At 38.6% G+C, this 27,026-nt stretch overlaps 1 protein-coding gene across 2 annotated transcripts in view; it reads right to left on the bottom strand.

Moving 5' to 3' along the window:
- The window catches only part of LOC140160947 (triokinase/FMN cyclase-like), a 38,376-nt gene that overhangs the window by 4,479 nt on the left and 6,871 nt on the right, over positions 1-27,026 (bottom strand). For both annotated transcript variants that reach the window (XM_072184296.1, XM_072184297.1), the window contains exons 2-14: positions 22,571-22,700; positions 22,144-22,248; positions 15,866-15,970; positions 14,026-14,210; positions 13,456-13,534; positions 12,728-12,852; positions 11,832-11,916; positions 11,253-11,342; positions 10,207-10,323; positions 9,801-9,962; positions 8,578-8,712; positions 6,746-6,849; positions 2,096-2,202 (exon numbers count right to left, since the gene is read on the bottom strand). In XM_072184296.1, coding sequence (XP_072040397.1) covers positions 2,096-2,202; positions 6,746-6,849; positions 8,578-8,712; positions 9,801-9,962; positions 10,207-10,323; positions 11,253-11,342; positions 11,832-11,916; positions 12,728-12,852; positions 13,456-13,534; positions 14,026-14,210; positions 15,866-15,970; positions 22,144-22,248; positions 22,571-22,682 — 1,511 coding nt within the window. In that variant the 5' untranslated portion in view covers positions 22,683-22,700. The remainder of the gene's footprint in view (positions 1-2,095; positions 2,203-6,745; positions 6,850-8,577; positions 8,713-9,800; positions 9,963-10,206; positions 10,324-11,252; positions 11,343-11,831; positions 11,917-12,727; positions 12,853-13,455; positions 13,535-14,025; positions 14,211-15,865; positions 15,971-22,143; positions 22,249-22,570; positions 22,701-27,026) is intronic.

Below are 27,026 nucleotides of genomic sequence, written 5' to 3' on the forward strand. Positions count from 1 at the left end.
CCATCAGCATGCATAAAAATACATTTTAAAAAATCTGTATTTCCATCGCGTTCTTACACCAGTAGTGACAACATTAAAAGACGATGTGTTCAACCATTCTTTATTTCACCATATCTAACACAATATCCATGCATATTTCCCTTTACTAACGTAACTAGGATTGTATTTTGTGGGACATGACGCCTTTACAAGTAAGCTACACCATAAACTATACCCTACGAAATCATGACGCGATGACGTATACATTTTCCATTAGTGCGTAACGACAAATCTCCATATCAGCGATATATTATCTCCTACATCATTCTTATTAACAAAACACCAACCAAATGGGAACAGCCATTAGTCCGAAGGGTCATTAGTCCGAAGGGTCATTAGTCCGAATGTGTCATTAGTCCAAAGGATCATTAGTCCGAAGGATCAATAGTCCGAAGGATCATTAGTCCGAAGGGTCATTATAGTCTGAAGGGTCATTAGTCCGAAGGGTCATTAGTCCGAAGGGACATTTGTCAGAAAGGTCATTAGTCCAAAGGTTCATTAGGTCTAAGGGTCATTAGTCCAAAGGGTCATTAGTCCGAAGGGTCATTAGTCTAAAGGGTCATTAGTCCGAAGGGTCATTTGTCCAAAATTGTCATTAGTCCGAAGTGTCATTAGTCCAAAATGGTCATTAGTCCGAAGGGTCATTAGTCCAAAGGGTCATTTGTAACTTCGGACTAATGACCCTTCGGACTAATGACCATTTTGGACAAATAACCCTTCGGACTAATGACCTTTATTAACCCTTCGACTAATGATTTTTTGACTACGATTTACGGACTAATGATCTTTGACTAATGACTTCGATTGACCGATTTTCGGACTAATGACCATTAGTACAAAGGTTCATTAGTCCAAAGAATCATTTGTCTGAAGGGTCATTAGTCCAAAGGGTCATTAGTCCAAAGAGTCATTAGTCCGATGCGTCATTAGTCCGAAGGGTCATTAGTCCGAAGGGTCATTAGTCTGAAGGGTCATTAGTCCAAAGGGTCATTAGTCAAAAGGGTCATTAGTCCGAAGGGTCATTAGTTCGAAGGATCATTAGTCCGATGCTTCATTAGTCCGAAGGATCATTAGTCCAAAGGGTCATTAGTCCAAAGAGTCATTAGTCCAAAAGTGTTCAAGTTATTGTTTAGGGTATTTTAGGTTAGGATTAGGGTTCGCAATAATAATGTTAATAAGGTTAAGAGTTAGCACCCAGTGTGATACTACATAATTATTACATTGTATTGTAGTTTCATCATAATTATTGTATGCCCTATATTATTTTGTTACTCGCAAGCCATCGGTGGGATTTGCGGAACTTTGGGTGCATTTTCGGTCAATCGTTATTTTCAATGACCCCTTTTTCTAGGCCAAATTTGTTATATGGATTAATCATTTTGTTCAAAATGTTCCAATTTTGTTCCAGAAAGTCAGTTAAATTGTGCCACAGTTGTCAATATCATTTGCTAAAACTTCTGGGAAAGTTGTTAAAACGTTGGTAATTTGTATTCAATCTTGCCGAATTTTTTTTGACTATATCGATTGGGGTAAATTTCTTTCTACTTCTCAGCGACACATCCCGACTCAACCAAACGTGAGCACACCTGCTTGATTTGGCAAGGAAGTTCGTTAGAGCAGTTCTTCTGGGTGAACCAACTGACCTGCCTGGTTATCAAATTAATCAGTAACAAGGTTATCTCTGAATTTGACAGGTGCTAATTGATGCAATAACATCAAAGCATCAATTAGCACCTGTCAAATTAAGATATAACCTTGTCACTGATTAATTTCATAACCAAGCAGGTTTGGTTCTCCCCAGAAGAACTGCTCTGACAGGGCTTCCTCTTTAAGAGAATACAACATATCCTACATTTATTTGCATGTTCTATACAGAACTATAATACTGCTTACGAAATTCCTGTTAAATTATCTGTATGACATTCCTTTAATACACAAATGTATAACAAATGTCATGATAACTTGATACTACCAGGCCCCATCTTTGGCATCCTACCCCCTGAAAAAATCATATTGTATAAAAGGAATACTGTTACAATTTGATTTAAAGGCTTACTTCGACACTGCAGAAATACCCGACTCAAGGCCTTTCACCCACACGGATGCTGTGTCTGGATTTCGTCTCACCTCTCCTGATGCGCCAGTCAATAACAAGCTATATAACTGTGTTAAAAATAAAATAGAATATTCCCGTGACAAAAGAGCATAATTTATAAGAACTTGTGTAAAATGCCGTTCTATTAAATCCAGATGGATGTGGGATAGAACATTGTAGTAAGTGCAAACTAGTTTTAGATAATATTGTCAACGAAGGTCTTATCCATTCTACGCTATCAGTCTTCAAGTACACCCATATAGCCGGCCAGATCGTGAGGAATATTTATTTTATCGTACCGTCCATGTTTATGTTACATATCGAAAGGTTTGGCAACAAAATGATTCTCTTATAAACGCATCTATGCACAGTTTCCACCTCGATACACCTGGTCACACAAATTTGTCCAAGCACAGTTTGCCTAGCAATACCTTGTCTATAAACAGTCTGTGTTTACACTACACGTTTAAGTGCATAGCATCATAAGAGCTGTGTGAGCTTGACTAGTGGAAAATACGGCATCTCGATTAGTTTTGGTCAAAACCCCGAATGTTCCCTTGATATGCTGTTTTGATTATTTAAAATCGAATTATAACATAATAAAAAATATCAATATTCAATACCAAAAACAATGGACGAAACAATTTATTCCAGTTTGATAGACCTTTAATTAATCATTAGGCCTAACTGACGATGTATAATATGTTTACAACAAGTTTCTCGCATTGCCCATAACCAAAACAGAATTCTTTAAAAGCTAACGGGAACATATTTTTCCTTTAACATTGTTATTCACTTTCATCTATTCTTCAGTCGATTTATGTGTTGTCCATATCATTTTTTTGTATTATCATGCAACTGTCACAAAAATTATGTTCCGCGAATATTCGCCATTATAGGTCTGCCCCCTTAATTCTTCCGTGCCATGCTCGTTGATTTAGTTGGGGATTTAGTTCATCGCCAAATGAATGTGGAGTAATGAAATAACGCTACAGCATAATATCATTAGTAATATTAAAAGCAATATGAAAAGGCGCGAACATTGTAAAATTCATCCTTTATTTGACATCATATAATTGAAATCATGTGATTCAATTCACAAGAGGCATGTTGAACTGTCTATTCGTTAGCTGGCTGATGGTTCGCTTTAAGGATCACTGGACCTGCAGCGTGAACCCTTTTGAAAATTATTCGTTATGTTCTAAAATTAATGGCTTCATTGCTAACTAGTCTATACGATTATTTTGCAGGAGATTTGTCACTGGGCCGAACCTACAGACATGACAGCTATGCTGCGATTATATATATATATACCGTAAACGTTCGCCTAATGGCGCTATGGAGTGCATGGAAATGAGAGAGCGCCATCCCTGTAAAAGCCGACTATTATCACTGATCATTAAGGGTACGTGTAGTTAAAGGGTGAAACCTATCGACACATACAATAATGAACAAGATCGAACAAACTTGTTCATGATAATGCGGTAATCTTTCACCTGATACGTTGTGGCCCAGTGAGCAGAGCATTAGACTATAGTGCGAGGATAAAGAGAACTTGTGGAGAAGATTGTTGGTTCAAATTCTCATGCAGTAATTTCTGACAGATTATGATGTCTGTCAATGTTTTTTTTTCTGATTTGAGGAAATTTTATTCTCTATTTGCTTGATTTTATCTTTAACATTGTTTATATAATTTTATTATTTTATCTTGTATGTGTCTTTTTTCATGCTTTGTTTTTATCGATTCATTTTAATCAAATGTTGTAATGAACCTATTTGATTGTATAAGCATTTGTTATGTGTGTGAGACGAACTGTCGTGTGCGACAAGTCTTTCAATTCGCGCGAGTGTCCTTGCCTATGCATCAGTGGTCATAAGAGGTATATCATTTTATTCGAAAGGGGGGGGGGGTCCCAAATATACGAGGGTCATAAAGTCTTGGAAAGAATAATAGGAGGGGGTCATAAAATGTAGGGAGTCCGACGATGACCACAGAAAGTGTGTTATTTTATTCAAAAAGACTGATTTCAATACAATTTTGGGGTTTGGGATCATACAATTTTTGTTGCCGAAATAGGGGGTGCGCAATTTTATTGACGCAGACTTTTGTAAATTTGGGACCCCCCTTCCGAAAAAAAAATGATAGCCCTCTAAGAGGATTCAAAAGATAACCTCTGCCCCAATAATCCCTAGCTATATTTGTTTGAAACTGTTCCACGGAGGATGTATCATAATAGGCTCAGTCTTCAAAATGATATAAATAATATTTGAATGAGTGAACGAACAAAATCATACAACGACCAACTGAATAGAGGCTGTGCATATGACGTATCATCCCGTAAATATGGCGGACTACTCAAATGCATTCAACAAAAGCATGATTGCATCTACCGCGACAGTTTGTCTCACACACATAACAAAATGCACTACGATCAAATAGGTTGATGACAACATTTGATTGAATGGACTGCACTGCGCCATGATTACGGGGAAGAAACCGGTTCAAATCCTTTGTTTGGGGCCAATCGATAAACGCAAGGCCTCTATAGCTATCATTGAATACTGGCTAGGATTCCACAACACAATGAGAACATGTTATAAGGCGCTTTGGAAGGCACACAATACCCCAATGGCTTTCCATATTATATGCACTCAACAACTATTCAGTATCGAAGCCCGGTATCGAAGTTACGTAATGTTACTATGTCAAAGGGATCACGCGCTTAAAATATTAAGTAATGAACCACGATCGAAACAATCAGTACAGAAAAAGGCATACCAAAATAGCGTGATCGTAATGATCGCCATACAAACAGTGCTTGGTCACGGAGTTACGTAACTACTTCGTGGTCTGATAGTTAAATGATCAATGATCAATGGTCTGATCTACTTGGGTTCGATCCAAAAGAAAAAATAGCTGATCATTTATAATGCATAAATAAATAAAGTAATGTGGTTACACAATTTGAAACATTGAGGCCGTTCTATTTTTCAAAGGTCATTTAACTGTTAAATGTAGTGGAATATATTACGCATTGATAGGTAGCAGGTGGAGCAAATTTTGTCAGCGGTTTTTGTTGCCGTTTGTCATGTTTGTTCTCAGTGCCTATTTATCTATAAAAAAAATAAGAAAATTTAAATTAAATTAAAAAAAAATCACAATATTCATTCGTAAAATGGGGACAAAATCCAAAAACATTTCTTGACCCTTCTTCACATAAAAGTGGGAGCAGAAATCAAGATTCGAACAAGTACCATTCATTATTCAAGGCGCACCCTCTACCGACTGAGCTAACGGGTCAGACAATAGCAGGGTGTAATTTTCAACTGAAGAATATTTAAAAAATATGAAGAAATTACAATGTTATAAAAAGATTTACCAAAATGAGTTAGGTATAACGTATGAATCGATTTACAAATTAAGTCAAATGGCACTTTGAGAAAGAATACCTGAAGAAACCCCAAAACATCTGCTGCTCTAGCAACTAACCTAGTGACCTAAAGTATTGGGTCATGTCACGATATTTTTTTCTGAGGCACTATGGCCAGGTTGCTCAATTTAGCATACACGTATCCTTAATGCTGTTGAGATTTTACAAGGATGGCGCTCTCACATTTCTAAGAATCCAAAAGCGCCATTAGGCGAACGTTTACGGTATATATATATACAGCGTATACTAGCGTCGACTGCTCGAGTTTCAGCGGTAGTATGTAGAAGTTACAATGTAATAGTTTTTTGCATGCTGTTAATACATATGTACGTTTTGTAATATCAAACCTCAAAGTCCATGATTTTCAGTCAAAATTGGCCAAAAATTGGATTCCAGGCAAATATCATCCGAGAAACCTCTGATTGTTGCAGTATTCAGTGGTATTTATTACAGAAATCAGAAATATTAAATCATGTGCACATGGACCACGCCCCCATTTGCACTATAGATGAGTCGACTTGTGACGTCATTGCCTGGCAGTATGGGAGGAGGGCAACATCACAATTCCCATTGTTCCTTGCCTGGCAGTGTACGCGCGCATCATATTTTGTTCAGGGTCCGTGCTTTTAAAACTCCCGCCATACCACAATAAGGATATTGAACAGTGTACGGGTAGTGGTTGTATGCAGTTCGCTCAAGTATATCGATATACCAGTCCCTTGCCTTTGTTGCTAAACATTGAGGTTAAATCATCTATATACTCGAAGCGAAGTATGACGACCTACTCTACTCTAAAGTTTTGTTTCGATAAAATGAGCACAAACTGATAAAAGATGGTCGGACAATTAGAGCCATTTGGCTATGTGGTCATGTTCACATATAAACTATTTATCCTGGACCCGAGTTAATTAACCCGGATTGTTCCGGGGTCCCGGGTTGAAAGCGACAGGGAAAAACGGACGGTAGAGGACCTCCCTTTCTAGACGAGCGACACTTGGCGATATCCGTCTTTATTTATTTGTTTTCCAATACCAAATAGCTGCAGCAAACTCACACAACACATCGCGTGATAAATATATAAATAGATAGCAATAAACTGACTACGGTAAATCAATTACATACTGACAGGTATTTATAAAGCGAGAAAGGGGAAAAGAAAACAAAGAAAAAATAAACTCACACCACCAGATGCGCCTCCCATCGTATTTTCAACGATGACAGCAAGAGAATCAAGTATCTCGTGTGGCTGTTGTGATGTGAATTCATCGACACATGACAATATTCCTAAAACAAATAAAATATAGTGTGTCTCGAAATAAATACAATTTAGTTTTGGACAGTATTCGAAAATTCTGAAACACAGAACATGGGTGTGATTCAAAGCTTGTGTAATATCCAGAAAATAGTAAGAAAAGCAGCGTGAAAATGGGCAAAAACACCCTAAAACGGGCTGAAAATCAATAAAATTGCGTAAATTTTGGCCACAAAAAAATCCAGACAAATCACACCCCTGACCGAACTAAACATTAGTGGTATCTTACTGAGCGTTGGAATATTTTTAATATCTAACATTTTTCGCAAATGGATCCGATTACGTATAGAGAAACAAATGTCCAAGTTGTCCAACATAAATCCCAGAGACAATTAATGAAGCGATGCTAGTTGAAATTGGTAAACGGGTGTCGACTAACACAAGGGCTTTTAACTCAAGGGTTGTCTGTGGGCCATTTCTAGCTTCAAATGTGACATGTTTACATTCAAAGGACATTATCTCCGAAATAATTGTGAAAATTGGAAGCATAAATATCATTATCTATTCCTCCGAGGTAAAATATCTGATTTATTTTAGGACACACTGTAGATATATTAGATTCAAACCTGCATACATGTACATTTCAAATCGAGAGGGGGAAGTGGCAGTTGGAAGAATGGGGTAGGTAGGGCGTGGGTGGGTGGGTGTTAAAAATAATTTTTAGTGTATGTTTCAAAAACTGCTTACGAGGTCTCTGCAGTGATGGTTCATTTTATACGGTTACCAGGTAACAAGTAAAAGCACTATTACGATTCAGAGGATGATTTAAGGAAGCCCCATCATGCACTGTAAAAATGTTATCACTAGAGTTTCAACTGCCACTTTACTTTTCAAATCCCATTGAACTCTGTGCAAAAGATGTTGTTTTAGAATTGCCCGTGTGTCATTATTACTTGGTCGATTTCAGATCTAAAGTGATGTATGCATGAAGGATAATTCACACCTTCTGTAGATAACATAAAATGTGAAATCGACCAACTTTTTGAAGGTGTTTTTACTGTAAATATATCTGTCCAAATTCAAATTTAACCATGCACATGTGTATGCAGTGGGCGGGCAGTGGTGTCATGTTCACTCACACAGCTGTGCTAACCGCAAGACTTGCTGGGAAGTGCTTAAATCATCCTCTGATTACGATTTCACATGGAGGAATATTGTTTTGTGATCTGCGTGGGGGTGGGTATAGGTGTGTGTAGGAGGAGGTGGTTGGATGTTGGGCGAGGGTGTAGAGTGTGGAGGAAGTTAGCTGTATGATGTTGGGTATGAGTGAGTTGTGTATGCGTGTCATAAGTGAACTGTTTACGCGAGTCATTTACAGTGATGGCTTATTTTCTGAAGGTCGCTGGTAACTGGTAAAAGCGTCTTAACATCATTTTGTTGGTTAAAAAATGATTTGTCCCAAGATAAAATTTGACAGTTTGTAGTGTTTATATTGGTGTGTGTATTGGGCCTGGTGTCTGTGACATTCATCAGTTTCGGTCAGGGACGTAAGGAGCGGGTGGACAGGGTGGACGATGTCCATGGGCCCCGAGGGTTTAGGGGCCCCGAACAAGAGCGAAAAGAAAGTGGTTATGGATATGGCGGATAAAGGAGATGTTAAAAGGGTCCCACACTGCTCCTTGTCCATGGGCCCCGAGGTTTTTACTACGCCCCTGGTTTCGGCAAATATTGGGAGACTTCTGCAATATCTTAAATCTTACTTTGTGCACCTGCCGCAAGAGTGGATCCACAGTCTCCATCTCCAGCCGATGTATCAAGTGTGTTCAGTTCTTCCTTGGCACTGATCAACTTTTCACATATCGAGCGTAAAATTGTTACAAGGATTTTGGAAATATCTTCAATACAGAAAGATATGTAAAAATTAACTAATATTTATAGCACAATAAATATCGTGGATGACGCTATGTGAATAAAATGTAAAACACATGCATACATGATGCATCTGGCGGCCTGATTTTTTTGTGCAAGGGATGAAATCAAAACTCGACTGGCGGTTTACAGCCGGTTCCGCTCGGTTCCTATTCCTATTTGCCTTTACGGAATATATCCAATAATAAGTTTCACCGCTTTTCTAAAATTATTCATCATCCGAATAAATAAAGATCTTTTTGGGACAACCTGTACACCTGCCTGCAGAACCACATTTGATCAGGAAAGTGCCAGAGGATGAGTTAAGCACTTCCCACCACGCCACTGTGTTGACTTGCGGTTAGCACAGCTGTGTGAGTGAACATGACACGACTGCTCGCACATTGCATTGACGGGCATGGTTAAATTTGAATTTGGACTGATATATTTACAATAAAAACGCATTCAAAATGCTAGTCGATTTCACATTTTATGTTACCTGCAGAAGGTGTGAATTATCCTTTATGCATACATCAATTTTGTTCTGAAATCGACCAAGTAATAATGACACACGCACAATTCTTAAACAACATCTTTTGCACAGAATTCAATGGGATTTGAAAAGTAAAGTGGCAGTTGAAACTCTAGTGATAACACGTTTGCAGTGCATGATGGGGCTTCCTTAAATCATCCTCTGGGGAAAGTGCCTAGTGGCACTTCCCTGATTTGACATACCAGTGAGATGATCCTAAACGTATAAGGATAATTTCACTTGTTATTAAAATGATTTGTAAAATGGAAATGATATCGAGGGCTTAGAGCCAGAAGTAGCTTTGTCCACAATTACATGTTACTCATTTCGGCAACAAATGGACGGTTAATTCTGCGCTCTATAATATATTGTATATTACTGTTTAAGTGACCATGCATATACCCTAAAGTCACTTGCATTTATTATGGAGGGCAGAATTAACCATCCATTTGTTGTCGAAATGAGTAAACATAACTACTTCTGGCTCTAAGCCCTCGATATGTGGATAAATACAAAAACATTAAGAATCAAGTTTACGCGTACATGAATTAGACGACTTTCTCTCTACAATTTCAGCTTGTGGTTGACTTTTTCCCATTGTGCAAATTGCATCCGTTAAATGTTTGCCATCTAGTCGCTTGTAAGTAGCATCAACATTCAATGGTATGTTGTATCGCTGCCAACCTACTGCATTGGTCTCTGCGTCTGCAAGAAAATGGTGGGATAACACTTGCAATCACCGGTATTAAATCGGCCTACAAGACATGAAAACGGCTCAGTTCCCTAGTCATCGTCGTCTTCTATTTCCTCTTCTTTCAGTTTTCTTTCTCTTCTTCCACCTTTTCTTCTTTTTTCATCTTACGCCTCTTCCTCTTCTTTATTGCGTTATATTTAGCACGTTCTTAAAATACGCTTTTGAAAAAAAAGTTACACATGATGATCTTTTTACCTAAAGCTCGTCTCCTATCGTCATCTAGATGCATGATACACAATTGAAGCCCCGCCATATCCAACGAAGTCATAAAATGTCCTGCCATAAGTCGTTCTAATACAATTCCTTTAGATTCTATACATGATATGTGGCACAAGAAGCAAAGGCATTCAATTACTCAAAGTTCTATATGTCTTTTTCTTTCCCTTCCTGCATGCCCTACCCCTGTATGGCTCCTCTTTGTGTGTTTATCTCTTCTCTATTTATGCCTGCCTGGGTGTCCGTTTGTCTGTCTGTCTGTCTGTGGGTAGGTGTGTGCCAGTTTGTCTGCCTCTATTTGCCACTCTTTACTTGCCCCTCCTCATCCTCTCTTTGATTTTGTCTTCATATTTACGCCTATTTCATGATAATGATTGAGGAATCCAAAAATCAAAAAATATATCAAACGTAAAAAGCTAAACATGGCATAGGTATATAAAATATACCGAATTGCATGGGTCAATTAGCTCATGTACATCACGCAATTTTGGATGAAATAAATATCAGTTATGTAGGCATAGAATATTAAAATATTGTTATGTTTTGATGCAAAACGTGTGGTTCGTTGTATTGGCGTAGCTAATGGCAGGGGCTAGGGGTATCTGCCCCTAATGGAACCTCTTGCCTCCTTTACCCCCGATTTTACCCCGATTTATGAGGCTGACTGGCCCCAACCCCAACTGAAAAAATAGTGACGTAATGACGTCATTCTTAACATATTCTAATATTCTTTGCCTATACATAACTGGTATTTGTTTCATCCAAAATTGATTATTATTAGTATTAGGGGGCCTATGTCATGTTTAGCTTTTTACGTTTCATGAATTCCTTGATTTTTATATTTTTACAAAATTAAATGTAGATGACAAAGTTCATTAACGATCAAAATCTGTCATGGTGAATTATATATATGCTTAATCTGCCAACAGATTTCAAAAGATTGTTTAATCAAAGTGAGACAGCACTAACAATTTAGTATATTTTAGTGTCTTGATTATATTAATATGTAGGAGTACGTTTGTTACCTAGATAATTAACAGCCGCTCTTATCATAATTAAGAATTCTAGTATCGACGTTCCACCGAGGTTGTTAAGCATAATTGCGACTCGATCACCTACATTTGAACAAAATAAATGATATGGAATAAATTAAATACAAGCAAGATATAACAACAATAGGTGAAATCAAATTAATTCTTGTTTCCCCACCTTGACATAGTGGATATTAATAATATGAAACTCGTGGTACTGACCGGGGAGGGCGACATGCATTTCAAAATGGATTTCCAGCAGAGGCGACACCAGATAATGTTTCCTACATCATCGTTGTAAATTCAGCGATTTCTTATTTAGAATCAGGTATAAGACAGGTTAAAACGTTATGTTTTTCAGCATTCGATGTATGAACGCAATGAACTTGTTCCGGGTATTAAATCGAACAATAAATTATAGCATGCTTTTTCATCAGAAGTTAGTGAAAAATACTGTTAATGATAATAACAAATTAGCAATATAGAGAACAGTATATCATGTATGTTTAAATATGAAACACACAAACGACAAGATTATCAATATTCTCCAATAAAATTAGATAACTAACTCGCCTTCTTTTACATCAATGTGACTGCTGGTTGATGGGTTTGTCATATGATCAATCATCATTTTCATGACGTCATCAGCTGGTGCCATCTGTATAGGTAAAAAACCCGAATGATAATTCGAGGAGCCGTTGGTTGCGACGGTTATTCTATGGGTTATTTAGCTAGGGTACTGCGGTAAAGACCCATGTCTCTCCGACGTCTTGGTACTACACCAAGGCAGCCCATGATCATTTTTTAAAGTTTATATGCTTAAATAAGTTAAGCTCCTGTTAATCCCACCAACCACATTAACATTAACCCTAGCCTAAACCAACCCAGTGAACCAACCCTATATAGGCTATATGATGATATGACCCAATACATAAACGGGGTGATACTCATGGGCCTTCTATTGTCTCCAAACGACATTGAGAAACTGACTAAGGTCTCACATACACAATTCCCGTGCACAATTCTATATTGGCCTACTAACAACGCAGACGGCAAAGTTGATTTTCCTAGCGCTGGATCTCCGTGCTAAATACATTTTCAATCTTGACGAGAAAATTTATGGCCAAAGCCAAAAAAAAAAATGCGTTTCGCGTCCAACTCCTCACTTTCTGGGAAAATGTTTTTGTGAAACTCTTTATAAGGGTTCTAACCCCTCATCATCTTAAGCCTCATCGTTTTCCTGCATGGCAGATGCTGATTGCTAGTAATGTACATTGTACAAAACTGATGTATTTTGTCGATTCAGCAAAAACAAAACCACACACAAATTTTAAAAAGCCAAACAATTAAGTTTAAACGCGATTTTACGCAAAGTGTAACACAGACATAACCACACTAAACCCGTCCACCCCAATTCACATGTTTTCCCACGAAACAAAGTCGCTCGATGTTGTTGGTTAGAGCCATACCTTCATTCGTCTCACTCCCGCTTCCCCATGAACACCAAGTCCTACTTCAAGCTCGTCATCAGCGATTTGAAACGAAGCACCTTCTCCTGGAACATGGCATGCAGATAGACTTACACCCATCGTACCTGTGATATCGTGTGTGTAATTGTGTACCATATAAGGGAGTTTCCTTCATGTTAGACATGTAAGAGTTAGACTAGGGTAAAGACTTATATTATTGAGGGATTAAAAGGGCATTTCGTGATCCACAGCCTCATCCCCCCCACTTTTTCCAAAAAAAAGAGATTTTTATATTACTGGATACCTCTGGCTAAATAATGTTTATGTACAAAATATATCTTGCAGATTAATTCGTTTAGCAAAGATATCGTGAAATTTTAATTTCGTTCTGGTGCACCAAAACGAAATTACAACGCATTGTCTATGGAGCAGTGTAATACACATAACCATGCATAACTCGCAAACGCAAAATCGGAATCAACTGAAATTTTGGGAATAGGCTTTTTTCGTGGATATCTACTGAAAAATGTCATAAAAAGAGGATGTTAGGATCACGAAATACTCCTTTAAGGAATAAACCTCAATGAAGTTTTCACACTAGACTCGTTTTGCGAAACCACTAAAAGATGTGTGATTTTGGTTATAAAACTTATGACGTAGACATGCTTAACAAAATATTTGAACTTTTTGTTGACAAAATTAATGGTTGATCACGATTAGGAGGTTACCCATGCATTTAGCAGCTCTCGTGGTTATTTCCAAAATTTCGTCTAATGAGCGCCCTTCTTCAGCCAATGCTCCGGCCATCTGGAAAGGTAATAATAAACTTAAATAAATAAATAAATAATTAAATTGGTGAGCCATAAGTGTCACTTGTGAGTTGCATAAGCGAACATTATAAAGGTCTATACCACATTTTTGCAAAACTATTTGAGAATCGTTTATTCAACTGATAGACCTATCAACTATTTCTTTAAAAACACTAATGTGTAGGCCTATTATCTTCTGAGCTAAGTACATTGCAGTGAATTATAGCCGTACTCTGCCCGGTAGTGGCAGAAGACTTCCAGGCAATCAGCAGCTGATCAGGGGCGACATTTCCATGCATGGATAAACCAAAATGATTGAACACGACAGAGACATGCGCAGTCATGTCCAGAGGGGGTAGGTGGCATTTGCCTCCTGATTCTCCAATTAATACTTCAGTAGCTATGAAAAACATCCAAATTTTGCCCCCTGTTTCTCTCGAATCAAAGGTGTAACGCAATTCCTGGGACGCATTGTGGCTGAAGCCTTACCTTATACATAACAATGTAGCCACAAAGTCCTCTTCGCCCGGCAGTCTTATCAGTGCTTGTAAGGGCACAGTCCTCTGCAACAGTCACAGTTGCCACTCGAAGACCTTCAGCTCTTGCACGCTCTGCAGCTATTCCAAATACCAATCGATCTCCAGTGTAGTTTGCGACAACCAGCAGTGTACCAGCTTACAGAATCAAGAACAGTCAAACTTTGTTTTGGAATTAATCTAATACTGGAACTTTACTTTTTTTTTTACAACTTTGCTACGTTGCATCTGGAACCACCAGACTTCAACAGGCAACTGCCCGCTGGGCTGGTCACGTGATAGACGGCTAGGTATCGTCCCAATGGCCCGGTCCCATGCATGAGATAAGTTGAAGCGGAGTCCCCCTTTCTTGTTTAGTGATGGTTGCTCAATGCGTTCCCAAATGGCTTCTTTTATGCCTCTCCTATGCCATTGTTCCTCCTTATCAACATGATCAAGAATAATGACTTCTGCGTTCTTAATTGAGTGGCAGTGTCCTTTAAATGGAGGTAAACAGCGGAGTTTTGCGCTTCATTGGTACTTGGTCTCCTATGTTGACCAATACGGGTTTTTAACGCCTGTTTGGTTTCTCCAACATGAGTCACTGAACACTAACTCCGCTTCAACTTATCTCATGCATGGGACTTGGCCATGCTCGGGACGATACCTAGCCGTCTTTCACGTGACCAGCCCAGCGGGTCAGTTGTCTGATGAAGTCTGGTGGTTCCAGACGCAAAGTTGCAAAAAAAGTAAGTTCCAGTATTAGATTAATTCCAAAACTGTGTTTGAAACTACTAGATGACTAAGAACATTCACTCATTAGTCAAACTTTGTATATACGAGGGCGACACAACAACATACTTTGTACACTCTGCTCATCTCCCCATTACCCAAAACATTATCGATTTGAAAAAAGCATCAGTTATGTGTTTCAAATTTAGCTCTTGGTGTTGATTGATGTTTTTACCTTGATTACCATGAGCACTAGGCCTACTAACACAAATAATCATACGACATGCTTCCCCAGAAAGACTCTGTTTTTTGACCGCGCAGCTCCGAAAGACCCCTGAATGTTACCGAAACAGACTGAGAGTGCTGAAAGCCCCTTGTTTTTGACCATTTCAGCTCAAATGTTTAAGACTCCTAATTGCCCGTTCCTCTCATTTCTATTTTTCATGTCGATTTGCAACCAGAAAGCCAAGAAGACCCTTGATTTTGAAAGAGTCGCAGCCCTAACGACCCCTTTTACCGATACGCTCAAAAATGCTATGACCCATCATAGCATATTCTATGGCTAACCCACCAATAATTATGACGTGCCCCCAGGGCCGGATTTACCATAGGGCCAGATGGGCCCGGGCCAAGGGCCCCCAAATTTTGGGGGCCCCCAAAATTGCCCTGTGCAGTGTTCATCTTCCATTTTACCAGAAAAACACCATGTTTTGGGCAAAAATAGGGTACACAAATTGCAAAATTTAGTGCGCTTAGCGCGCACTGGCCCATTATAATGACAAAATTCAGATTCAATTTGGGCTAAAATAGTCTAAAATTATAATTTTTTGCACGCTTCGCGCACAAATGTCCTAGCAAAATCTCAAAACTTGCCCACTTGAGTGCACATGCCTTCCTCACGGTGCGTTGGGAGGCCTCCAAATTTTGGCCTGCCCCAGGGCCCCAAAAAGGTCAATCCGGCCCTGCGTGCCCTCACCCCCTTCCTCCCGCAATTCATGGTATTACGATTACATCTTCATCTGATCATCTCTGTTTATGATATGTAAATATCATTATATAACTTTTGAGAAAGTTCACTTTACCTGGAGTAGCGCATGCTTGAATTGCTGCTAAGATGTCCCTAGGTGGAGGTGACGCAAAAACGGATCCTGCTACACCAGCTGACAACATGCCTTGACCAATGTAACCTGTAACGATGAAAATGAGAATACGAAAATAACGAGATATTTATCTAAATCAGTTTCATATAGGCTATTCAGTCCAAGCCCTATACCGTAAACGTTCGCCTAATGGCGCTTTTGGATTCTTAGAAATGTGAGAGCGCCATCCTTGTAAAATCTCAACAGCATTAAGGATACGTGTATTTAAATTCTCGCTATTCGCAATAAGGGCGCCGCCAGCGGTTTGCGATGTAATTGTGATGTATCATGGGAAAAGGTCGACATCCAAGTCCGCGCAATACGAATATTACCATGCTATTACATAGGAACACGTGACAATATTTTTTTAGTTTGTCAAAATAAAAGTGTTTCACGCGAATCGATACTCAATAATACTTAATAATGTGATTTGAAATGTGCACAATTAATTTTTTCTCTGTCGATTTGCGTGTAATACCGTTATATTGACAAACTAAAAATATTGTCACGTGTTCCTATGTAATAGCATGGTAATATTCGTATTGCGCGGACTTGATGTCGACCTTTTCCCATGATACATCACGATTTTCCCATGATACATCACGATTACATCGCAAACCGCTGGCGGCGCCCTTATTGCGAATAGCGAGAATTGAGCAACCTGGACATAATGCCTCAGAAAAAAATATCGTGACATGACCCAATACTTTAGGTCACTAGGTTAGTTGCTAGAGCAGCAAATGTTTTGGGGTTTTTTCAGGTATTCTTTCTCAAAGTGCCATTGGACTTAATTTGTAAATCGATTCATACGTTATACCTAACTCATTTTGGTCAATCTTTTTATAACATTGTAATTTCTTCCTATTTTTTTTAAATATTCTTCAGTTCAAAATTACACCTTCTATTGTCTGACCCGTTAGCTCAGTCGGTAGAGGGTGCGCCTTGAATGGTGAATGGTACTTGTTCGAATCTTGATTTCTGCCCCCACTTTTATGTGAAGAAGGGTCAAGAAATGTTTTTGGATTTTGTCCCCATTTCACGAACGAATATTGTGAATTTTTTTTAATTTAATTTTAATTTTCTTATTTTTTTTTAGATAAATAGGCACTGCGAACAAACGGCAACAAATCCGCTGACAAAATTTGCTCCACCTGCTACCTATCAATGCGTGATATATTCCACTACATTTAACAGTTAAATGACCTTTGAAAAATAGAACGGCTTCAATGTTTCAAATTGTGTAACAACATTACTCACACATTACTTTATTCATTTATGCATTATAAATGATCAGCTATTTTTTCTTTTCTTAAAAGGATCGAACCCAAGTAAATCAGACCATTGATCATATAACTATCAGACCACGAAGTAGTTACGTAACTCCGTGATGGTATCTAGCTCGAGATACTCTAGCTAAAATACAGGTTTACATTTACTATCTTACATTATCTTGCTGTATTTCAGCTAGAGCTCCAAACGACAAGCCTGGGAGCCCGCCCTACTCATTATTTCATTGTACTTATTGCAATTTGCCTCCACACATTACGTAATCAACACAAAGCTTTTGTGAGGATTAGTGAGTGGATAAGAAATTGACAGTGGAGGATACGAAGGACACGCCGATTGTTAAGGCCGGCTTACACGATGCAATTTTCCATGCAATTGCCTGTTGCACAGACCTTGAAAAAAGATTGCTCCGTGTATTTTGGATTTGCAAGGAATTAATCCCCAAGCATCAGGCAAATTAATCCCCCGAGCAACAGGCAAAACAGTAGAGACATGCTCTACTTTCAAGGTTGTTGCATGCAATCTAACCTCATCCAGCCAATCAGCTGAGTGAACACCGACTGGTCACTGCATTCATTTGGGAATGTGTAGGGACCAGCATGATTCACCATCCACAACATGATAATGTGTGCACATGCTACATTATACACTTGTAGGCCTATGTTGTTGTTGGTGGTGGTGTTTAGCCCGTTTGATCTTAGTTTTCCTTAGCCTTTTCTTTATGGAAAATTGTATAGATATACAGGAGAGGATGGCAATCTTTTGCTTTCAGGACAACACATGAGCCATTTGGATATTATTACGAAAATCATTAACCACTACTTATGTTTTGAGTATATCCCAAACCTATGGCCACGCTCAAGGAATTGCAAGGCCGAACATTGCTTCGTCTATTTTGATCAATTGCACAGCTTCATGGTCAGTGAGCACATAATCTCACCCACTAAGTAATGGGCCTTGCAATGGAAATTTCATCGTGTAAGCCCACCTTTTAGTTGTCAATCATGAATTGCCGCAACGTATTAATATTTTACTGCATGGCATTCCGCAAACACCAAGACAAATTATGTCGTATTTTTCCAAAGATCATCTCATATGAAGTAAGCTGAATGCGATCTGTACTTTTGTAACACTCCGATCGCTTTTGATCACCTATTATCGGTTAATTTGCTTGAAAACACATGAGTTCATGTTGTGTAAACATAATTAGCATAGACACAAATGAAATTACGATGCAATACAATGCAATTTGAATGCGCAGCAGATCTATAGAAATAACGTTGCCCGGTTTTATGCAGAATTAGACCCTGTCTGATGGTATCGGAACCAAGCACTGTTTGTATGGCGATCATTACGATCACGCTATTTTGGTATGCCTTTTTTGTGTACTGATTGTTTCGATCGTGGTTCATTACTTAAGGTGGGCGTACACGAGGCAATTTCCATTGCAAGGCCCATTACTTAGTGGGTGAGATTATGTGCTCACTGACCATGAAGCTGTGCAATTGATCAAAATAGACGAAGCAATGTTCGGCCTTGCAATTCCTTGAGCGTGGCCATAGGTTTGGGATATACTCAAAACATAAGTAGTGGTTAATGATTTTCGTAATCATATCCAAATGGCTCATGTGTTGTCCTGAAAGCAAAAGATTGCCATCCTCTCCTGTATATCTATACAATTTTCCATAAAGAAAAGGCTAAGGACAAACTAAGATCAAAAGGGCTAAACACCACCACCGCCAACAACATAGGCCTACAAGTGTATAATGTAGCATGTGCACACATTTATCATGTTGTTGATGGTGAATCAAGTTGGTCCCTACATTTCCCAAATGAATGGAGCGACCAGCTCGTGTTCACTCAGCTGATTGGCTGAAGGAGGTTAGATTGCATGCAACAACCTTGAAAGTAGAGAATGTCTCTACCTTTTTGCCTGTTGCTCGGGGGATTAATTTGCCTGATGCTTGGGGGATTAATTCTTTGCAAATCCAAAATACACGGAGCAATCTTTTTCCAAGGTCTGTGCAACAGGCAATTGCTTGGGAAATTGCCTCGTGTAAGTCGGCCTTTAAGCGCGTGATCCCGTTGACATAATAACATTACGTAACTTCGATACCGGGCTTCGATACTGAATAGTCGTTGAGTACACAGTCAGCTACCTGCACAACCGATTCTTTTGTTCTGCAAGGCTCACTCAGTCATTTAATGAGGCAATACAAACGATCGAAATTGGTGTTGAAATGAGCAAAATTTTGAGTTACACCTTTTCAGTGTAAAAATTTTTTTCTCAGCCAAATGAAAAGCAATAATTTTCATTTTTTTCAGTAAATGGCTGGAAAAACTATAATGCTTGATACTGATTTTTTTAAAATCCTGGTGTTAAACTTAGGCCTGAAATTCAGTCATTTAGTGTAAGATATTCGATTTTTATAGGCTTCAGCTCGGCCCGCGAGCTTTTTCTTGGATCAACCTTTTAGCTTTTCAAAGTAATATAGTTCACTAATGAAGGATTTTCCCCAACTTTCTAAAGCACATCACCGTGAGCTATATATCATAGTTTTGTCAGAATTTCCGTTTTGATTTCACCATCTTTCACTGTCGGCTGAAAAATTTCTAAATCAACACGTGAAATCTAAAGGCTAGTACTAGCATTGTGGATCGATATCCCTGGGTTTAATAGGAATACCGGCATGGCTATAGTGTTGCCAGAACTTCAATATAGCAAAGAAATTCCCAGACCTATAGCGCTCCTACTGATCATGTTTAACCAGAACACCCAATTGGGGATTTAATCGCTGGTCGGGCAATTTGCTTTCAATGAAAAATTGACCTGGATAACAACAAAGGAAATATCGACTATTTCTGCTGGTTGCTCTCGAGATAAAAGTACTCACCATTGCCTACTTTTACTTAGTTTGACATTTTCGGATCATGAATGGAAAAAGGGTAAAACAAAAACGGAAATTCTGACAAAACTATAACATATAGACCCACACGATGTGCTTTACAGAGGTGGGAAATATCTTTCTTTAGCAAACTATGTTAGTTTGAGACGCTAAAACATGAATTCCGTAAAAAGCTCGCAGGCGAATTCAAGGCCTATAAAAATCAAAATATCACACTAAAAGACACAATTTGATGCTTAATTTTAACACCAGGATTTAAAAAAATGTATATCCAAGCACCAAGTTTTTAACTGACATTACTGAAGAAAAAAAAAATATTGCTTTATATTTGACCGAGAAAATTAATTTCATAGCAAAAAGGTGTATCTCTGAATTGTGCTGATTTTTACATGTATCGATCGACTTTTAGCGCGACTAAGCATTTCTAAAGAATTGGTTGTCCAGGCGGCAGACTGTACACATAATATGGAAAGCCATTGGGGTATTGTGTGCCTTCCAAAGCGCCTTATAACATGTTCTCCTTGTGTTGTGAATCCTAGCCAGTATCAATGATAGCTATAGAGGCCTTGCGTTTATCGATTGGCTCCAAACAAAGGATTTGAACCGGTTTCTTCCCCGTAATCATGGCGCAGTGCAGTCCATTCAATCAAATGTTGTCATCAACCTATTTGATCGTAGTGCATTTTGTTATGTGTGTGAGACGAACTGTTGCGGTAGATGCAATCATGCTTTTGTTGAATGCATTTGAGTAGTCCGCCATATTTACGGGATGATACGTCATATGCACAGCCTCTATTCAGTTGGTCGTTGTATGATTTTGTTCGTTCACTCATTCAAATTTTATTTATATCATTTGAAGACTGATTATGATACATCCTCCGTGGAACAGTTTCAAACAAATATAGCTAGGGATTATTGGGGCAGAGGTTATCTTTTGAATCCTCTTAGAGGGCTATCATTTTTTTTTTTCGGAAGGGGGTCCCAAATTTACAATAAGTCTGCGTCAATAAAATTGCGCACCCCCTATTTCGGCAACAAAAATTGTATGATCCCAAACCCCAAAATTGTATTGAAATCAGTCTTTTTTGAATAAAATAACACACATCGTGTGACTCCCTATTTACATTTTGGTCATAAAACATTTTATGTCCCCCTCCTATTATTCTTTCCAAGACTTTATGACCCCCGTATATTTGGGATCCCCCCTTTCGAATAAAATGATATACCTCTTATGACCACTGATGCATAGGCAAGGACACTCGCGCGAATTGAAAGACTTGTCGCATTTGTCACATTCGTCTCACACACATAACAAATGCCTATACAATCAAATAGGTTCATTACAACATTTGATTGAATGGATTGAGTTACTCTCAAATGAAACGATAAAAACAAAGAATCATGAAAAAAGACACATACAAGATAAAATAATAAAAAATATAAACAATGTTAAAGATAAAATCAAGAAAATAGAGAATAAAATGTCCTCAAATCAGAAAAAAAAAACATTGACAGACATCATAATCTGTCAGAAATTACTGCATGAGATTCGAACCATCAATCTTCTCCACAAGTTATCTTTATCCTCGCACTATAGTATAATGCTCTGCTCACTTGGCCACAACGTATCAGGTGAATGATTACCGCATTATCATGAACAAGTTTGTTAGATCTTGTTCATAATTGTATGTGTCGATAGGTTTCACCCTTTAACTACACGTGCCTTAATGATCAGTGATAATATTCGGCTTTTACAGGGATGGCGCTCTCTCATTTCCATGAACTCCATAGCGCCATTAGGCGAACGTTTACGGTAGTCTACCAACAATAGCTTACCTCCACAATTAGGAATACCAAATAAACTTTGCCACCCATCCACTCCCCTTGATAATAGAGGTTATCTGTGTTCTATATATAAGTTGCATATCCTACCAGCGACTGCTATACCTTGTTTAGAACTTTCAAAAGAAGTACCTGCAAGTGCAACCATAACTGTAGCTCTTCCATAAATGAGTTGTACGTACTCACCTGCCGAAAGTGGTTCATGACCTGAGCCCCCTCCACTGACCACGGTGACTTTATCTGATGCCTTGTATTCCTCGATATCTGCACGAATCGCAACTCTTGGGTGTCCTATAATATTGAAACCATATTCAGACAACATACTTATATAGGTCTTTTAGCTTGAATTCAGTATTTGCTTGAGCCAGGTCCCATCAGCACCCAAGTGTATCTCCACCCTCCCTTACGGAGCGTAGTGACCGTTTAAACATACAAACAAATTAACTAAAATACTTTAACACATGCACTTTCCATCTTATAAAGTCTTTATAAACATGCGCTAGACATCACTCCCTTTTAAATGATGGTGGCGATAGGGTTGTGTTGGTGGGGATGGGTGGGTGCTGATGTTGCCCATGGTGGATAACGGTGGCGGCGACGATGGTAAACTTACCTTTAATGATCTTAATGTTTGGATTCATTGCAGCGGCTCCCTCCATCATTTCATCGACACAATCATCCACAGCATTTATCAGCTGCTTTTTGGTTTTTCTTTTGTCAGCCATCTTGCCATTCAGTGGAACCTTTTTGAAGAAAAAAAAGCGAAATTAAAAGAATAAAAGAAATCACTAAAAGTTACCAAAGTCGCTGCTATAAAAAAATATATTTTAGCTTATTGTGCTCTATAATTCGGTTTTGTAATTTAGATATGATATAGAGTAATAATTACTATAATGTTGTCAATCACAAAGCATCTGGAATGGGTGCCATTCCTGAAAGGGTGCCATTTCTCTTCATGCTGACCTATCAGACTTACCTCTCCCAATATACTGATATTTACTTCTCTGATGCACGTATAATATTCATTTAATTTGTATGTTTGATTAGCAGTGGTGAGAATTTTTTAATTATTCTAAAGTAACTTTTTTAATTAATTTTTTTAATTTTATTTTATTTCTTTTTTAATCAATTTTAATTAAATGTAGTATTTTTTTAATTTAATTTAAAAATTGAATTTGCAGTTTCATGCGGTGTTAATTAATGAAATTGTTATGCTATCATCGCATACCGGTGAACCGTACACTCTAATTATAGCATATTATAGATAGTAGGCCCATTGTTTTAAAGAAATGTCTTTAACAATAAAAACATAAGAATTTTATATTATTATCTTGCTTGAAAACACAATGTAAGACACACCCTGTCAAGCAGGTTTAGAGACAGGACACAAAGTCATGTCTCTACGCAAGACATGTCCCAATGTTATAGGACACACAGTCATGTCTGGACGGTCTCCATGTAAGACACATAAAATGTAAGACATGTCAATTGAAGCCGACTTGCTGGAAGACATGTCTCAATAATATCCAATGTGAAGTACTTTATCCAATAGGAATATATAATTATTTATCCAATTCAAAATAATGTTTCTAACACGATGTTATTCCCACTTGCTTTAGAGGCAGCGTGTTGATACGCAATGTCGTGTGATGGCGCGAACTAAATGATACGCGTTTTTTTGTTTGACGCGGCGTGTTGATACGCGAAGACGCAAGATATTTTTGTCAGACGCGATTTAGTTGTTGGGCGGACATAGTATACAAATATATAGACCTTTTTCCCTCTTTCCCATCATGCACTATTCCAGGGGGGTATGAGTGTCGCAAAATACATCATCTCCCCGGGGGAGTACAGAGTTATGTTCATTACATTCTGGAATACGGACATTTCGACTGGTGCCTTCATCAAAAAAAAGGAATCCCCGATAATGATGATAATGGCGCCACTGTCACTAATACCGTTCGGGGGCAAAAAACAACATTTCTGTGCCTTATGGACATGGTGTATTCACCCAAAAAAGTTTCCTGTTATTGAAACCTAACTTTGTATACATTTTATAGACCTAATGGTGAAAAACTGATGACGGGACACGCAGTGATATTTTACCGGCATCCGTTTCACTTTTTTTTCGGAGTTGAAAATAAAACGAACACAAAATCTCTTACACAGATGTTCTGTATCGCTCCGTAACTGCGTCACTCGTGTATTCAATAATTGCATAATTAGTAACATCGATGGCCTTTACGATAATCCGCATATATGGAATCAGTATGCCCATATTAAGACAAAATAATTGCAAAGGCCTGGCAAAGACCATCGGATGCACACGATCTATGAGGTTGATGAACTACGTCATACCCCCCTGGAATAGTGCATTGTGGGATAGAGGGAAAAAGGTCTATACTGCCATGAGAGGTTCTGGTTAAAACTATGGGCCCGAGGTGAGATCAATAGTACTATTTTCCTGAGGGGCGCAGCCCCGAAGGAAAATAGTATTAATTGATCTCAACGAGGGACCATAGTTTTAACCAGAACTTCGAATAAAGGCAGTATATATTTGTTTTATATACTTCATTAATATGTTCTTTGTTCATTGATTTGTTAAAAGAAAATTATTTGACGTTTTGACTCTCCCGCTTCTATCCTGAGTGAACAGCACGGCTAATTTAAGCACAACCTACCCTTCAAAAAATCGAATAGCCTAAAATCGGGCTAACCAATTACAGCAACGCGAAATGACGCTATGGCAGTTTCGCGTGCGTGAACTGTTCCGTCGCATCGAATGCGCGCACGCGGAAGGCATGGTCAAAAGTACTATTTACGGCTTGGAGGTACTATTTACGGCTCATCCGGGACATTGAAAATACTATTTACGGCTTAGAGGTACTATTTACGGATAGGAGTACTGATGGTAGAACTATTTTTGGTCATGTGATCCACTTTTAACCAATCAATGAACAAGAATATATTAATGAAGTATATAATAACAGATGCTCACTATTTTGAGGTCCCTGGATATATTTAAAGCTATTTTGCTAATTTTTAGACTTTAATCACTAAGATTTAAAAAAATGAGGTGAATATGCAGCGTAACTCTTAAAATTTTGGTAAACTTGTCTGCAATTTAATCAGGAAGGCAATCAGTGCCGCCGAGAGCCATTTCGGGCCCGGGGGTAAACAAGGCCCCTTTCAGTTAACGGGCCTTTGAGGTCTATTTTCTTTGCTTTTATGGGCCTATATATTTATACGGGCCCCATAGGACCCCGGGCCATGGGGTAACGCACCCCCTTAACCCTGACCCCCTTGTCGTCGGCACTGAAGGCAATGTCATGTTTTACAACCCACTGTTTTTGGCGCCAAAGTTAAACTCCCTAGCTTACTGAAAATTGGGCGCTATATAAGCAAACGGAAAAATGATAGGCCCTACGTCATGTTTGTTTGTTCTGATATCAGGTTGTAAATTCAATTCAGTTATGTTATTTATTACACCACATTTCGCCATACTGCATTTTAGAAACGCTTGCTGTTAGAATAAGAAAAATTTTAATGCTAATTTATTGCATATTCTAGGGAACCGTGGATACCGTTTTGAAATAATCGAGTGACTGAAGCATCCTCTGTATAAAAGAAAATATGAATATTAACTGCACATCATATATAACGATTCGTGAGTCGTTTATGAGGCAGAGAATTTTATTTCAATTTTATATACGCCAAAATATTTTTTTAATTGAGTGAGAATGACGATAGAAAAAACCTTGAAAATTCCATGTAAGAATGACATTAGACCCCACCAATGATTACTGTTTCGTTTTTATGGTAATCTAATGTTTTATTTCCTGAAATAAAATTAGGGGTCGAATGTGGATTTATTGTATAAATGATGAAAACATCGACGTGTATACAAGAAGCTACAAGAAAAATGGTAGACCACGCCACACCGACATACCTTTAGTATACGGCGAGCACGTGCGAGTCAATCAAAATCGATATAATCTTGCCCTCACCCCCGTATGGGATGTTGGCCGCCCTGATAAGTGATATTTAAGATTTTAGGCCTTTTTGCAGTGGCGTAGCCAGTGGGGGGGGGGAAGGGGCGGTGCCCCGCTCATCAGTGCCGTCGGTTAATCTTAGGCCGTCGGTGGACGACCGGCCTTGGCTAAAAAAATAATATATAATTTTGTGTGTACACCCCACTTTTTAGATTGTCGAGGACCGCAATGTGCAAAAAAAAATGGGGTCAACAATTCACAACTTCCATCGGCCAAAAATATTTCGTCGGGATACATTCACAAATTCCCCACAGTTCCTAAAACCTGGCTACGCCACTGCCTTTTTGTACTTTTATCCCAAGTTTGCCCCTTGATCCCCTATTACCAAGCCTCTAAAAAAGTGCTGGCCAAGCCACTGCGCATACGTAATTATATAATCGGTCATAAGCAAGATTATCTTACTATAAATAGGGGAATGTTGTATGTATGTATGTATGTATCTATGTGGTTTATGTAAAAGGCTCCGTCAGTTTCGATCCAAATGTCGCCAAATTCATACGGGAGATCGAGGAATATACGGGAAATCGCCTCGACTTTATTTGGTTGAAATCGGTCAAGAATTGACTGCAAAAACAGTGAAAATATGGGTAAAAACGGGGTTTTTGTTATGAAAATCAGTTGCCAGCCTGCGCGTCACTGCAGCTGGCAGGCAGCGCGTCGGCACGCGAGCGTAATGCGCACTACGTCAATGCTCGCGTAAACGGCGCAGAGCCACGCGACTTGCGAGCCAGAGACACATGATAATACAGAAAGAAGGAAAAATAAATAAAAATTAAAGGACAAAAAGGTACATGGACGGGTCACGGGATTATGATAAAGATGAACACGTCCGCATACACGCTTTGAGAGGACGTATACGGGAAAAATATGTGTGTTGTATAAACAAAATGAAGCGGTAGACCTACTATAAAGAAAAATGAAATTAAAAATGACAAAAGAGGTACAAGTAATTAGGCCAACGGGTTAAATTAACTAAATGAAACGGGAACGAAACAAAGAAGGAAAGAAACTAATCAG

Source organism: Amphiura filiformis, chromosome 9, assembly GCF_039555335.1.
Source record: "Amphiura filiformis chromosome 9, Afil_fr2py, whole genome shotgun sequence".
In the NCBI taxonomy this organism is placed as follows: domain Eukaryota; kingdom Metazoa; phylum Echinodermata; class Ophiuroidea; order Amphilepidida; family Amphiuridae; genus Amphiura; species Amphiura filiformis.